Genomic DNA, 17,077 nt, shown 5'->3' on the forward strand with positions numbered 1-17,077 from the left:
CCCCCCCTCCCTTGAACTGGTATAAGGGTACGCAACCCCCCTTCCCATGAACTGGTATTTCTACGTAACCAGAAATGCAATGCTAGACACGAGAGCTAGGCACCTTCCGCAGAAGGAAAAAATGGTTTGCTTTAATTGCGCTAACAACAGCCTTTCTATTTGTAACTATATAGTATTATTTTTAAGATTCTTTATTCTCGAAGAAAGCTCGTAACATTTAAAATGGTGTCCTGGAAATGGGCCACACCACAAAAAGTCAATTGTATGTTTTTTTTTTTGTAAGATTAGTCAAAATCCGAACTGCTCCGATTGTTTTTGTTTGTATAATACTTTTGTTTGCATTAGAATGATGTTCTTGTCTAAATCTCCATGTACCCCCCCCCCTTGCCACTATCCCTTCCCCACCTTTCCCATGATTCTGCAACATATTATATGTACATATATGGTCTACAATCTACAATCTACGTGCCTATTCTAATTGTTAGTCTAATCTCAATGCATTCATTGAGAAAGGTAAATATACTTTCTTATGCAATGCACCATGTGCACACAGAGATAAATTGATATTTTAATGATAATTGTCTTAGAGTTGGAATCTAATTCCATCATCACCCAGCACATATTTTTAACAACATCCCTTATTCACATGCATACAGAATTGTACGAATCTGCAGCTAACCAGAACTTAGGGATGTACAATTCTTAAAACTAATGGATTTTATTCTCAGCAGGGATTACAATTCTTCAATTGTTGACTCTGCTTTAGTCCAAGCTAAAGCTATACCTAGAGAAGTTGCTTTAAAGAAAGTGGAGATATTGTGGAGTGTATCGATGTACATGATGACCACTGTACCAAACTGAAAAAAAGAGACTTAATTACATAGAAACAGTCTTGAATTTGTGTAAATAATGATTTGAGTTTGAAACCTAAACTGTGTGCATCCTGATCCTAAGATCTAATTTATAGATACTGTTCCACTGCTTGAACAAGTTATGTTTACTAAGTACTAGAGTGTACACAAATCCCAAGTTTTAATGTTGGGATTCTGAAATAGTGATAAAATACAATTTTAGTATCTGATAATTAATTCCTGTAAACATGGAAAACTCTTAATTACGTAGCATTTCGGAAACTGTATTGAATTATATGTCAGCACCTGTATTATATTGTGGAAGACGATGCCTGGCCGCATTAAACAAATCCCACAGGATACGGGGCCTTGTACTGATAAACATCTACACGTGTGATATCGATATTTACTCATGTTCTGAACCCTCTAGTATAAAGTTATAAGAAATATATATACTGGAAGTAATTAGTGCGTTTCATTAGAGTTTGACTCACGCCCTCTATAATATCACCTTTTCAGTAAACGATTTTGTATTGATATATAAGCTGGCCACCGTAGTTTGCCCAAGGTTTGATCATATACTTTAACCTTTCATTCAGTTTGCTTTTGTCTGATTTCTTTGCTTGGTAGGATATTCATATACAAACAATTAAATAACATTTATTAAACCACCAAACTAAAAAGATAACACGGAACACGGAATTGCTCCTGTGTTTAAAGCAATTTCCTGCTTTACCGAAACAATTAAACTTTTACAATTTCTGTGATAATAGCTTTTCTATATATTTCTTCTCAGGGTGCGATTTAAAAGCCAATTTTCAAATCTATTTTTTTTATCTAACGTTAAAAGTTAGACTCGGCTTCGGTGAGTTTTGTCGAAGCTATTTACTAGTTTCTATATTAACTAGAATAAGTGCAAACATATCTCAAGGCTCTGGCCTTATTTTAGTCCCAATTGCAGCTTAGCCTCGATTTTTTTAGTCTCAATTGTAGCTTAGCTTCGAGCCATTTTTTAGTCTCACTTGCAGCATAGTCCCAAGACTTTTTTACACATATTTTAAAAATCCCAGCCATTGGAATTGTTATAGAGTCAGGGTGGTTAATATATTATTGAAGGGTGGCTCCGATACTGCATATCAATATAGATTTCATTATAGACAAAATTATCAAATTATTAGTTTTGAAAAATTCATTAATTTTCCCTTACTCTCATACCTCCTGCAAAGAAACCCTCCTCCCTCAATTAGACACGAACTCTCCCTTCTCTACTCTTCCTCCCCCACCTCTACTCCCCCTCCCTTCCCCCACCCCTCACCTCTCTTTCGCCCAATGGCCTCATTTTTCCAGGGTACATAAGAACTATCATAAATAGTTAACAAATGACCTAATGTCAGATCTACAGGCCGTTACAGGGGGTGAAGATTAAGGATCGAGGGTTGTATTCACGGAAAAGAAATCACCCCCCCCCTCTCAGATTCTTATATCACACTATAAACATGAAACCTCTCAGTCTCATTTAGGTTTAGTAGGCTTTAAAAAATGAATATTTAGGGATCTTTTTTCATAACTGCATAATCTGGGTTCGTTTCCTTTTTTCATTTACAACAAAACAGTTTTTTAAACATTTTTATATTGATATATTGAAGTTTATTATATCGTTAGACCTCTATATAGAGCCAACCCAGACCGGAAAATATTTTCAACAAGTCTAACGCCTATTTTATAAAGTCTGTGAGGTTTGGAGCTTCCTCGATAACACAGATTTAAAAAGGGTTTAGTATGGTTAGAACGGAGAGCTGAAAAAAGAGGGAATTGTATTTACAAAGATTTGTTTTAAAGAGGGATAATTAAAAACAACTATAGGCCACTTGGTCCTAGATTCTTTCATCGTTAGAATTTTAATATTCTAATTGAAATTAGAACTTTATTTTTGAGCAATTAAAACACTTTTAAACATCAATTACGATGCAAATAAATTGAGTGTGATGGAGGGGGGGAGGAATGAAGTTTATCATGTAAATCATGGAGTTTATTATCTAAACCATGGAGTTTATCATCTAAACCATGGAGTTTATCATCTAAACCATGGAGTTTATCATCGAAAACCATGGAGTTTATCATCTAAATCATGGACTGATCATCTAAATCATGGAGTATATTAACTAAACCTTGGAGTTTATCATCTTTATCATGGAGTTTATTATCTAAGTCATGGAGTCTATTATTTAAACCATGAAGTTTTGCATCTATACAATGATGTTTATCATTTAAACCTTAAGTTTATCATATAAACTAAAACGTTTATCATTTAGGCCATGTCTTTTATCATTTAAACCCTTGAGTTTAGCATCCAACCTATGAAGCACATCATCTAAACCTGGGGTTCATTGAGAGGGAAATGCATCTCAGCATGTACACTTAATTCACCCTACACACACCTAGCTGAGTAATGAACCACAATCAGTGGTTGGATTCATGTCCAAGAATTTCACACATATCTTCAATATCAGTCCAATCTATACCAATTCAATAGATTATACAGATTGTATACAAAAATCATGGTTAGGAGTGTAGTATGAGGGATAGGTCTTAGATAAAAAAGTTAAATTTTAGACATTAGATTCTAGACATTAGATTCTAGACATTAGATTCTAGACATTATATTCTAGACATTAGATTCTAGACATTATATTCTAGACATTAGATTCTAGACATTATATTCTAGACATTATATTCTAGACATTAGATTCTAGACATTAGATTCTAGACATTATATTCTAGACATTAGATTCTAGACATTATATTCTAGACATTAGATTCTAGACTTTATATTCTAGACATTAAAGTTGAAGTTAAAGTTAAAGTTTACTGTACGTATTTCTAAGATTATAGGGATAATAGATATAACGTGGGTAAGCTATCTCCACACATGCTTACAGGGAAATTTAAATATATCACATGATTTTAACCTAACCATGAAACGAAGTTGCAATGAATAATGTCATTATGTATGAGTTTACAACATAAATTGTTAATAATGTACAACGTACTGCAGGTTTACATGATATCATGTTTATACGATAATTGCTACAGATATATACAGAACACTTGGTACAAGACATTATAGCCTAGATTTAAATGTTCTTAAAATTTTGTACTAGACATTAAAGCCTAGATGTTATACTACTAGACACTTGATACTTAATACACTTAATACAAGAAATATAATTATGAATAATAGACACTAGACACTTTTTTGCCTGCACAGATATAACTTTACCGTCATTGCAATTAACATTTTTACTGTCCGGTATAATCACATATAACAAGATAGATAGATAGCTAGATAGTGAGTTGAATTAACCCATAAAATGTATTCACTATCAAGAGATGGAAACTTTTGAACTGACGGTATTTTATTGTTTAAATCCGTTCAACTTATTCATGAGTTTTGACCAATTAGAATAAGATTAACTGAGTTTGACAGATTTCTATTGTATAAGTTTCCATCTCTCTTGTTCTGTATAAAGGTTCATAAATATATATGAAACAAGGGCTGGATGAAGGCTGCAAATTGTTCCGACTGGGGGTTATTAGAATGAATCGTGGTGGAGCATTCAAACCAACATTAGAATATATAAGGCTATAAGCGTAAAAAAGGGAGTTGCTAGAGGTTTGAACCTTTTTTGTATGGCCGGACTTGAACAAAATAATTCTTATGCATTTTACACCGCGTTTTTTATGTGGATTGCTTGAAACCTTGATTTTCTCAAGATTTAAAAATTGGTGTCGATGATGATCCAAATCTCATAGAGTAAATGTGTTATCGTTGGTTTCAAATTAAAAAAAAAAATATATTTCGGTCTGGGTTGAGTCTTTGTCAAAAACTTAAATTTTTCTAACTTCTATATATTTGCTAATTGATGGTGTGTAAACCTTTTGATATTTAAAACTTAGATTGTTTGATATAGCAGAATTCATAGTTTGAAACATCTAAGGTCTACAACATTTGGTTGAAAAGATATAGGCATTAGACTATCAAAGTTTGTGTTCCTTTCTTTCCTGACATGGGATCCATCTTTCACATAAAAAATCAATGAAATATTCTGATCATAGGAAATATTATGTGAATTATCAAAATTATCAAAATTCAACACTTTTAACCTCCTCGGATACTAAACGAACACTGATGCATCAGTTCTTGTTTACAAATTCCGCCCAGAGAGAACTGGTTTCAATATGTACACAGAGTATACACGACTGCAATTTACTTTCCTTGCATTAGTACCTTACCTAAACCTTACTTTAGTTTGAAGTGATACTCTCTTATCGTCTTTATTCTGTTTGAGTAAGTAAGTAGGTAAGTAAGTAAGTAAGTAGGTAAGTAAGTAAGTAAGTAGGTAAGTAAGTAAGTAAGTAAGTAAGTAAGTAAGTAGGTAAGTAAGTAAGTAAGTAAGTAGGTAAGTAAGTAGGTAAGTAAGTAAGTAGGTAAGTAAGTAAGTAAGTAAGTAAGTAAGTAGGTAAGTAAGTAAGTAAGTAAGTAAGTAAGTAAGTAAGTAAGTAAGTAAGTAAGCAAGTAGGTAAGTAGGTAAGTAAGTAGGTAAGTAAGTAAGTAAGTAAGTAAGTAAGTAAGTAAGAAAGTAGGTAAGTAAGTAAGTAAGTAAGTAAGTAAGTAAGTAAGTAAGTAAGTAAGTAGGTAAGTAAGTAGGTAAGTAAGTAAGTAAGTAAGTAAGTAAGTAAGTAGGTAAGTAAGTAGGTAAGTAGGTAAGTAGGTAAGTAAGTAGGTAAGTAAGTAAGTAAGTAAGAAAGTAAGTAAATAGTAAATATAACAGAAACATAGAAAATAAAGTGTTTCAGAAAAAAATATTTAAAAACCTCCAAACATAGGGGTTGTGGGAATATTTCCTCCCAATTCTAAAATAAAAAAAATAAGAAAAAAGGGAAGGAAACGGAAAATTACATATTTATTGTTTACATTATATTTAAGATAAACTGTTGGTGGATTGTTAGTATTTTTAGACGATGAACTAACAACTTTTAGAAATAAAAATTATAGATTTATTCTTAATGTTGAACAAATAAAATAGGCTTTATGGGTTGTGAAAAAGGTTCTAAACAAAATGGGAATTTTTAATTTTATAATTCGCTCCGATTTTTGACATCCTTTATATTTGATTATATCTTTTACTCTATTTAATCTTTTTATTCTTTTCTTTGTAAAATTGTCTTTGCATTCTTTGATTTTTTTCTATATATAGTATGTGTTAAAATTTAAACATTTGTACATTTAGTTTCTCTTTACTCAACGAGGTTATAGTGTATAGAGTGATGATGTACGCTAATCCTTTACTAATTGTATAGGCTACACAGACTGCTCATACACTCTACCTGGATAGGCTGAGCAGGCCTAAAGCGTCCCGGCACACCATGTTACGGTTCCATGTAATGTTTTTTGACTGACATCTAACGGCCACTTGCATTCAGGGGTTAAGTTTTACAACTTTTAAAGAAATACTCCAATTTTAAACATAAAACATAACGTTTATGAATATTGTCTACTTTTAAAGATTTTGCATTTTCTATTCAAAGGATCCTTAAATATCCCTGAGTACAGATGTCTCCTGATTGGTCGTGTACAGTACTTGTACACAATAGAACATGCTGTGGAAAATATTGCATATCATAGGTGTTAATCGATCTCTGTAACTATTTTTTTTTTCTCTGAGGCCATCAACCATACAGTGAGCGTACTGCATATTTGTTTATTATAAGTTGATTCTGGCCTAACCTATACCTATAGTATATCAATATTAGTAAAGAGTTGTAATTGTACAGTACAGCTAACTAACCACACAGGTGGGAAACTATCATCCCCCCGTCTTTACTTCTCTCAACCAAGGATATACGAGAAATCCACGGTGCCTCGGTAAAATTTAGATATAAAACTGTGTAAAGAGCAAAAAATATTTCAGTTTCTTTTCAAATCTCTTGTTTTGAGAATCAAAAAGACCACATAAAAAGTATTCACAATTTTTTAAACATCATTGTTTTTGAGAAATATTCAACAAAAAAGTAAAAAGATAGCTTTAGGAAAAAAATAGTTTTGTACAAAGAAGTTGAGTTTTTGCCACAAACATAAGTTTTTGTATCCCATTATCCTTGCAACCTGATGATGTAAATGTTTGATATTTCAAACTTTGAATATTTAATGTAAGAGGGTTCATAGTTTGAAATATCTAATGTTTACGACATTGGGTTGCAGAGATTTGGGGATTTGAAAATCAGAGTTTGTGACAAAGACTCAATTCCTTTTCCTTAACTGCAAGAATATGTGAAATTAGATTGGATTAAAAATATCTGGTTCTCCTACACGCAGTTCATCATGATCAAAATACTGCGTAAGTAAATTATTTTTAGATTTTAAGGGAATATAGTATTTACCATAATTTACCACAAACTCAAATTTTCTAATACTTTTTTTTCAACCTGATGGTGTCAACATTTGCTATAGATTGTTTTATCTAACAAAATTCATAGTTTGTAATGACAAAGGTAATCGACATCGGGTTGCAAAGACATAAAGATTAGAAAATCAGAGTTTGTGACATCGACTCAATTTGATTTTGTAGAAAAAAGTTTAATCTTATTCGATGCGATTTTACCAAATGAAATCTTACAACTTAGTATTTTTTTTTGATAGTTTAATTTTTCTCTGCTTTTGTTTAAATAATTAACATGTTTTCAATCTTTGGGGAGGGACACTAATTATTCAGAATCATCTGAAAAAATTTCATTTTTAAATATTATTAATTTTTCATGTTAATGCATAAAAAAATGTGCAGTTTCCTTTTTTTATAAAACTGGATTTAAAAAATCAAATTAGATTTTTTTTGTAAAAATTTTTGAAGTAAGATTTGGCTTTTAAAAGTCTAATTAAAGATAAAATTTCAGTTTGTTTATCTGCTGCTGGGATTGGAATCACAAATACCTGGATCTGTGGAAACCTTCTCTACAAGATTCTCATTAGATCAAGGAATTATATTTTCTTTATGTTTTTAGCAAAAAATGTCTTTATTATTAACCTTTTGTTAAAACTGTGCGAACTACTTTTGAAACTTGGTTATTTGTCATGTGAGGAGGGCACTCCTGTATGCCGAGTCCATTAGCGCCTGACCAATCAGGGTTCAGTCATGTGTTTGTTGTCTATTCTGAACCGACAGAAATAGTATGGCGGTAACATCGATCTTTCTATCTAACTCATTATCCAATTAGACATAGGAATCCTTCAATCGGCACTAACAGTAAATGGAAATTTTTACTTCAATAATTCAATAGTTAATTTTTTTGAGTCACAGACACTTTAGGTCTGGTTCACGTTCGGTTGCAGATTTTACCAAAACGATGAATTTAATCGTGTAAAAAAATGATTTTGTTTGTTTCTTTAAAAACAAGGAAGATACTCAAAGAACATCGTATTTTTTTTTGCAAAAGACTACTACAGTTTTTGTGAGGAATCTAAACATACTTACGCGCCGAAAGCTTCAAGTTTGTTCTTATTATTTTTAATATAATTTAAATTTTATAGCTGCTGGACTTTCATGAATATGGGAATGGGGGCAGTTTTCTTCAACTTCATCACAATACAGGTATCTTGAATTCTTCTTTATCTTAATCACAATACAGGTATCTTGTTTTCTACTTTATCTTCATCACAATAAAGGTATCTTGAATTCTTCTTTATCTTCATCACTATATAGGTATCTTGAATTCTTCTTTATCTTCATCACAATATAGGTATCTTGAATTCTTCTTTATCTTCATCACAATACCAGTATCTTGAATTCTTCTTTATCTTCATCACTATACAGGTATCTTGAATTCTTCTTTATCTTCATCACAATTTAGGTATCTTTAATTCTTCTTTATCTTCATCACTATACAGGTATCTTGTTTTCTACTTTATCTTCATCACAATACAGGTATCTTGAATTCTTCTTTATCTTCATCACTATATAGGTATCTTGAATTCTTCTTTATCTTCATCACAATACAGGTATCTTGAATTCTTCTATATCTTCAACACAACGCAGGTATCTTGAATTCTTCTTTTATCTTCATCACTATACAGGTATCTTGAATTATTCTTTATCTTCATCACAACGCAGGTGTCTTGATTTCTCTTAACAAAGACCAAAATATCTTGAATTTGCCTAAACCTGAATTCAGAGTATATAGAACATCATCAAACTTTTAATAAATAAATAAGTTAGGATTCAAAAAAGGTCCAAGAACTACTTTTTACTTTAATCCTGGTTTGATCCTTAGTAGAATATCAAAAATTAATGTCATTAAGCTTATTATTAAAGAATAAGAGGTTGAAGAGAGTAATAATTTCCCAATCCAACATTTTATCCAATTATGAACAGTATTACTTGATTCATACAAAAGAAAAATGATAAATCATAAACTTTAGATTTTAGCTTTTGAAAAATTCACAATTTCTTTAGAATCTTGCGTTGTATCAGTTCCTAAGACTAGCTTCCAGTGAAAAACAAGATCACAGGATTTGTGACTCCTTCTTCAGGTGGTGTACGCCAGTGCTTATGATCCAGATCCGGATTTGTAATTTTTCTGCTTCTGGGATCCGGTCCCGGATCCAAAAGGAATTATATCAATGTTTAACAAATTCAAGTTGATGTCATAATAGACCTATGATATTTAAAATTGTGAATTCTGAGGCCGAAGCTAAAGAATTTGAGCGGCGGCTTAAATTTAAACCGCGGCTCAAATATTGTTGGTTCAACTTAAAATTGTATTAAATTTTTTAAGATTTAGACCGACGTTCAATTGAAACCGGTTTTTGGGTGATTTGAGACGCGGCTTAAATTCATTAAATTCGGACACTGATCGAGCAAATATAGCCAAAGGTTAAAAATATCAAAGGCTGTTACACCATAAGGTTGCTAAGAGGTTTGAAGTGTTTAGTTCCTATGTATTTATATGGTAAAAGAACAGAGTTTTTGCCACAAACTATGATTTTCATATCCCTATTTCTTTGCAAACCAATGTCATAGACCTTAGATAGTCCAAACTATGAATTCTGTTGGATCAAATAATCTAAGTTTAAAATATAAAAGGTTTACACCATTAGATTACAAAGTAATAGGGATAAGAACATATAAACCGATTTTCTGTAACAAAATATTATCGTTTCTAAGCCGTTTTTAAACTAAAGTCATTGAAAGTTTTCATCTAGTTTATTTTTACTTTTATTTAAGATTTAAAATGTTTGTTAAAAAAGAAATGGATTCAATATGTGGCTGTTGAAAAATGTGAAAATTTAATTTGATTTTATACATTGTAACTATACATTATTACTTTTGATTTGAAGTTTGTATATTTGTATACTTCAAGTTTTGAATTAAACATAGATCGACTTCCTTGACACAAAAAAGCTAGGCCTGCGCCATCCCTCCTCTAGTTTTTTTTTTCCAGAACAGTCATTTTGAACAGTATTGCCTTAAAATTTTAAAATAGATTTTAAAACTATTTTTGCAATTTCTTTGATTGATTTACAGGGCGATTTAAAGGATGATCGTTGTGTAAAAAAATCCAATATCTTTGCATCTTGAAGGTGAAGCAAAGACTCTAATCCTTATATAAATATTTAGAAAGCCCTTGAAAAATGTAAACACATTTGCTCCGTGGATATTTTAAGGGTTAAAAAGAAATCTTTCTAAAATATACAAATCTTTCATGAAGTTTATACGTTTGTCGGGAAAATTCAGACAATTTACAAACTCCTTAGCTACGTTTTTAATTACTAGATATATTACTGATAATAAGAGTGGTTCTGGCCATCACTAGGTGTCACTAGAATGTCTTCTTAACCCTATCACGATTGGAAAGTTGGACAATTCGAGACATATATATTAGACAAAAATAGCCCATCGGGATAAGGTTAATATAACTTCTTTTGATTAGGATTAGATGTGCTGAAACTTTGCTACCTCATGATCAGCCTGGTCTTCACGGTTATGTTGATGATTAGTTGGTTTTTCGCCAGAAATACAGATCATACACAGTTCCTTGTCTCAATCTGCAAAAGGTTTCCAATTATAGGGAAGGGCTCACAAAAGATATCATTTTTTTGTTTTGTAAAAACTGTTAATTTGCCAATTTGGATTTCTTGCGGATTGATGCAGAAGAGACGACAAGAAAATTGGCAGAATTTAACACTTTTCCAGATAGAAAAACGAAATCATTTATCTTTCTCAAAAATGTGAATTATACAGGTTTAAAGGGTAAAACCGCTGTGAATGAGACAACTTACTTAACAACATAATTATAAATTTAGTTATATCAATATTTTTAAAGGCAACATCAAAATGGAGTAGATCCAGGGAGATTCTTTAAAGTAAGACTTTATAATAATTTATCTTTTCCTTAGCATTCGTTGTTAGTAATGATTTATCTAAATTTTTAATATCTTTTATTATTTGTAGCGTCGTCTGAAAAATGCAATTTTTGTTTCATTTTTCTTCTTCGGAATCTTCTCTACTCATTACAGAATCAAGAAACTCGTCAGGTAATTTAGGAATCATATTGGAATTATATTGTCGGGTAATTTAGGAATTATATTGGATTAATATTGTCGGGTAATTTAGGAATTATATTGGATTAATATTGTCGGGTAATTTAGGAATTATATTGGATTAATATTGTCGGGTAATTTAGGAATTATATTGGATNAAACAAAAAATTAAAACCCAAGTAGACAAGGGTAAGTGGTTGGAGCTCGACCCTGGAGCTCAACGTAACATAGCCTACAGGACATGATACTTTGACTGTAGGTTGAATGTTAATAATGATTATAATAATACTATCAAATTAGCAAATATATATAAACATAAATATATTTCATATTTCTAACTGGATAGGTTAGGTAACTTAATGGAGAGTTACATCACATAATGTTGACACTTGACAGCCCCTTTAATTGTTACATTGAACTATGATAACTTTTCCCCCAAACCGATTCTGCTCGCAGTGTGTATCTTAACCTGCATCTAGCCACCGCGCAGCACTCGGTTCCCTTTTTAAAGTGTTTGAAGACCTCCTAGGTATAATAATTAAAAATTTTCGTATTTTTATTAATATAGAGGATTCAAATTAACACGAAGAGCAAGGGCAAGTACTGCGGCGGGGTAAGGTTTGGACTTTCCAGAAACGAAAGGGCGGCAAAAAAATTTCAAATTTTTTATGATTAAAAGTTTTTTTAAAATTTTTTAATAAAAATACACCGTGGTAACAAAACTTTTATTTGCAATTTACAACAGAGCTGAGAGAAGAATAATTTACGTAACATACTCAATTTTGTACTTTTCACCTGATGTACATCACAACATTGGAATTTTAATCTTTTTTAAAAAGGAAAAATTTCCGTGGAAGTCTGAAAAAGGTTGGACTACGATATCAGAGGAACATTGTCACATACCGGTAAATATAACACAAAATTTAATATTAGGCTTTTAGGGAAGAGCCCATCTTCTATTTCAACTGTTAATTGTAAATCAATGTATCTGCGAGCATCTTCTTTTTGTACTTATATATAAAACAAAACAAAAAAGTTCGCAGATTTAATGATTTTTTTTGTTTAAATTTGTTTAAATAAATTTTTGGATATATAGCTTTACCAAAGAAAAATATGCAAAATTATGCACAAATAGGCGACATTGATCATTACTCATTACATAACATATTTATCATTTCATTTATTACGTAATCATCGAATCCTTTAGTACACAAATTTGTTTAAAGTGAAGAATTCTAGTAAACTGTGGAAATTAAAACTTTAATATCAAAACATCATTTTAAATTCAGGAAATTTTTATCTTTCGTGTTTCTTAAACAAAAATAATCTTTGTTAAAATTTCAGGCAGTGCTACACATTTACTATCCATCTTCTAGTATCAAGGTATGCAGAGACAGAATAAGTTCCTTCTAAGCTAAAAACTTAAAGGAACAAACAGGCTCTCCAAGTAGCCGTTCCTTCTAAACTAAAAACTTGAAGGAACAAACAGACTCACCAAGTAGCCGTTCCTTCTAAACTAGAAATTAAAAGGAACAAACAGGCTCACCAAGTAGCAGTTCCTTCTAAACTAAAAATTTTCAGGAAAAAACAGGCTCACCAAGTAGCCGTTCCTTCTAAACAAGAAACTTAAAGGAACATACAGGATCATCAAGTAGCCGTTCCTTCTAAACTAAAAACGTAAAGGAACAAACAGGCTCACCAAGTAGTCGTTCCTTATAAACTAGAAACTTAAAGGAACATACAGGCTCACCAAGTAGCCGTTCCTTCTAAACTAAAAACTTGAAGGAACAAACAGGCTCACCAAGTAGCCGTTCCTTCTAAACTAAAAACTTAAATATGGTTCTCCCGTTCGTTAATAAATGTGCCGTTAACAATCTTGATACTCGAATTTTAATGGCATTAATCGTAAATAAACCAATTATTTGTTAACTTCATGAACGATTAGGAAGTTCGCTAACGAAACTTCTACATAAATAAATAGTTTAGTGGTTTAATTTTCAAAAAATACCGAAGTTGACCCTCAACAACTTCATAAGTCACAACACATTATAAAAATAGATTTGTTTATGTTTTTTTAAACATTGTAAACCATGAAAAGTAAAGAAAGGAATTGAGTTTTTGCCACAAATGCCAATTTCATGAGACCTAAATCTCAACAACCAGATGATGCATACCTTTCATAGTTCAAACTTACATTGTTTGATCCACCAGAATTCATTGTTTGAAATATCTACGGTCTACGACATTGGGTTTTAAAGAAATTGGGATTTAAAAATCCGAGTTTGTGGCAAAAACTCAATTCCTTTGCCGTAATTTTTATGAAAAGCAACCATGTTTATTGTTAATTTAATTCTCCTCGTTCGTTAACGGAATTTTTCGTTGATGTTCAAAACTGCCGTTTGGGAACGAAATATTGCCTATAAGCCCTATATAAGAGTACAACAAAAAACCTCTGTAACCCGTTTGTTTTTGCTTGATGAAATTTTAAAGTCAATGGCAGCCATGTTTCTCGCACACAAATGTCAAAATAGATGGCCATATTTTATTAAGTTTTAAAAAATGTGTGTATCATACCATTATCATATTGATTTTTTCAAAAATTAAATCGATATTTTTTGTATAAAACGGGGCTCATAATTTAAAGAAAATTAAAACCCCGATAAAAGGTTAAAAGGTTACTTAAAACGGCTAAAATGCTAGAAAATTTTCTCAGAATTAATTTTTATTTTTTTATATCAGATTAGTTCGTGAAGGAATGGAACTGTTGCTTTACAACAATCAAGATCTGACCTCGACCTGGGGGATGCAAATATTCTTCTGCTTCTATATTATCAAGGCTAGTTTCTTTGTATTAAAGGGAGATTCTTGATTTGTATTAAAGGGAGTGACTTGCTTTGTATTAAAGGGAGTGACTTGCTTTGTATTAAAGGGAGTTTCTTGATTTGTATTAAAGGGAGTTTCTTGCTTTGTATTAAAGGAAGTGACTTGCTTTGTATAAAAGGGAGTTTCTTGCTTTCTATTAATGGGAGTTTCTTGCTTTGTTTTAAAAGTGAGTTTCTTGCTTTGTATAAAAGTTAGTTTCTTGCTTTGTATAAAAGTGAGTTTCTTGCTTTGTATAAAAGTTAGTTTCTTGCTTTGTATAAAAGTGAGTTTCTTCCTTTGTTTTAAAGGGAGTTTCTTGCTTTGTTTAAAAGGGAGTTTCTTACTTTGTATTAAAGGGAGTTTATTGCTTTGTATTAAAGGGAGTTTCTTGATTTGTATTAAAGGGAGTTTATTGCTTTGTATTAAAGGGAGTTTATTGCTTTGTATTAGAGGGAGTTTCTTGATTTGTATTGAAGGAAGTGTATCTTCTTTCAGGAGTTTGTACTTTCTTTCAGGAGTTTGTACTTTCTTACAGAAGTTTGTATACTTTCTTTCATGAGTTTGAACTTTCTTTCATGAGTTTGTACTTTCTTTCAGGAGTTTGAACTTTCTTTCATGAGTTTGTACTTTCTTTCAAAAGTTTGTACTTTCTTTCAGGAGTTTGTACTTTCTTTCAGGTTTGTACTTTCTTTCAGGAGCTTGTACTTTTAGGAGTTTGTACTTTTTTCATGAGTTTGAACTTTCTCTCAGTAGCTTGTACTCTTAGGAGTTTGTACTTTCTTTCAGTAGTTTGTACTTTCTTTCTTAGGAGTTAGTACTTTCTTTCAGGAGTTTGTATTTCAAAATTAAGTTTGTGTTTCATAAGTTTGTTATGGTACTGTTTAATTTTTGATTTTATAGATGCCTTTAATGTCCTGCATATCACCCCCTCCCCCCTTGTATTAAACATCCTCCTTGTTAATAACCAAAGGAAGAAGGAGCCAGGGATTTCATTTTCCCCTTTATAATAGTTTATGATTGTTATATTTGTACAGGAGGTTGCTGTTACAATCAGGTTTATAGAGTTCTATCTCACTTCTCACAAATACTATTTAGATATCCAAACTCAGGAAAAACTATTAATGCTAATAATGATACAATAATACTAAATTTTATATCAAATATCTGATACAAGCTTTTGTTCCGATTATATTCATGTTCATTGTGCTTTATTGATTTTATGCTGTGTGAACTTAAAATACAGGGAAGGGGGGGAGGGGGTGATTTTGGATGCAAACACTTCTATCAAAATAAATTCTGCCGCTTTTGTGTTGAAGGGAGTGTTCGCGAAAAATGAAAGGGGGTACAGGCTTATGGCGAAAAATAAGCGCTTTTGGTCACTACTAATCTTACTTCTCTGTTGCGTCTATAAGGAGAAAATTGTTAAAAACTACTCATGATGAAGAACATAGCGTCCATACAAATTCAGAAAGTTGCAACATTCTACTCGGATCGTAAAATAATCAATTGATTCCAAACAAATCATTCAGATATTACAACCAATAGTCAACGATTATTTTTCGACGCATTCGTATATGGTTAATATTTCATAATATTTTATATTTCTTATTTTTTTAAATAATATTTCGCTGGCACTGCTTTTTTAACATTCCTGGAAAAATGAAAATGTCGTCTTCATGCAAAAATCCTCGAAACGGGATCATAAAAATAAAAAGTATTATGTATTATTAACTATATACGAATGCGTCGAAAAAAAATCGGTGACAATTGGTTGTAATATTAGAATGAATTGATTTTTTACGATCCGAGTTGAATATTGCAACTTTCTGAATTTGTATGGACGCTACGTTCTTCGGTATGAGTCGTTTTTAACAATTTTCTCCTGATAGACGCAACAGATAGAGAGATTAAAAGCGCTCATTTTTCGCCGTAAGCCTATACCTCCTTTCATTTTTCGCGAACTCTCCCTTTAAGAGCATGATAAAACTAGTTTTATCTGGTAGTTCTAATAATTTCAATAATTTTCAAATAGTTTAAAATACAAACAGGAAAATGTAGATGAAGGAAGAGATATCTTGTCACTTCTTGGGATGATTCACCACCTCTTTCCCAAACCAAACCAAACCATGTATCTCAGATAAACCAATCACACCAAACCATGTATCTCAGATAAACCAAACCAAACCAAGCCATGTATCTCAGATAAACCAAACCAGTTTAAACCAAACCATGTGTCTCAGATAAACCAATCACACCAAACCTTGTATCTCAGATAAACCTAACCAAACCAAACCATGTATCTCAGATAAACCAAACCACACCAAACCATGTATCTCAGATAAACCAAACCAAACTAAACCAAACCATGTATCTCAGATAAACCAAACCAAACCAAACCAAACCATGTATCTCAGATGAACCAAACCACACCAAACCTTGTATCTCAGATAAACCAAACCAAACCAAACCATGTATCTCAGATAAACCAAACCAAACCAAACCATGTATCTCAAAGAAACCAAACCAAACCATGAATCTCAGATAAACCAAACCAAACCATGAATCTCAGATAAACCAAACCAAACCATGTATCTCAGATAAACCAAACCAAACCATGTATCTCAGATAAACCAATCCAAACCATGTATCTAGGCTAAACCAAACCAAACCATGTATCTCAGATAAACCAAACCAAACCATGTATCTCAGATACAAGGTAAATCAAAACAAACCAACCCATGTTGCTTAGATTACCCAATCAATGTTTATA

The 17,077-nt window shown here is 31.7% G+C and overlaps 1 protein-coding gene across 1 annotated transcript; it reads left to right on the forward strand.

Annotated features, from left to right (window-relative positions):
* The first annotated feature begins 10,839 nt into the window (after positions 1-10,839).
* On the forward strand, positions 10,840-16,831 carry LOC111713737 (uncharacterized). Its single transcript, XM_023488677.1, has 8 exons — positions 10,840-10,959; positions 11,229-11,268; positions 11,357-11,439; positions 12,285-12,350; positions 12,790-12,828; positions 14,185-14,281; positions 15,342-15,416; positions 16,356-16,831. Exons 1-8 carry the CDS (start codon positions 10,865-10,867, stop codon positions 16,446-16,448), a joined length of 588 nt encoding a protein of 195 aa, XP_023344445.1. The 5' UTR covers positions 10,840-10,864; the 3' UTR covers positions 16,449-16,831.
* Positions 16,832-17,077: the final 246 nt, after the last annotated feature.

Source organism: Eurytemora carolleeae, unplaced genomic scaffold (genome assembly GCF_000591075.1).
Source record: "Eurytemora carolleeae unplaced genomic scaffold, Eaff_2.0 scaffold1463, whole genome shotgun sequence".
Taxonomy (NCBI): Eukaryota; Metazoa; Arthropoda; class Copepoda; order Calanoida; family Temoridae; genus Eurytemora; species Eurytemora carolleeae.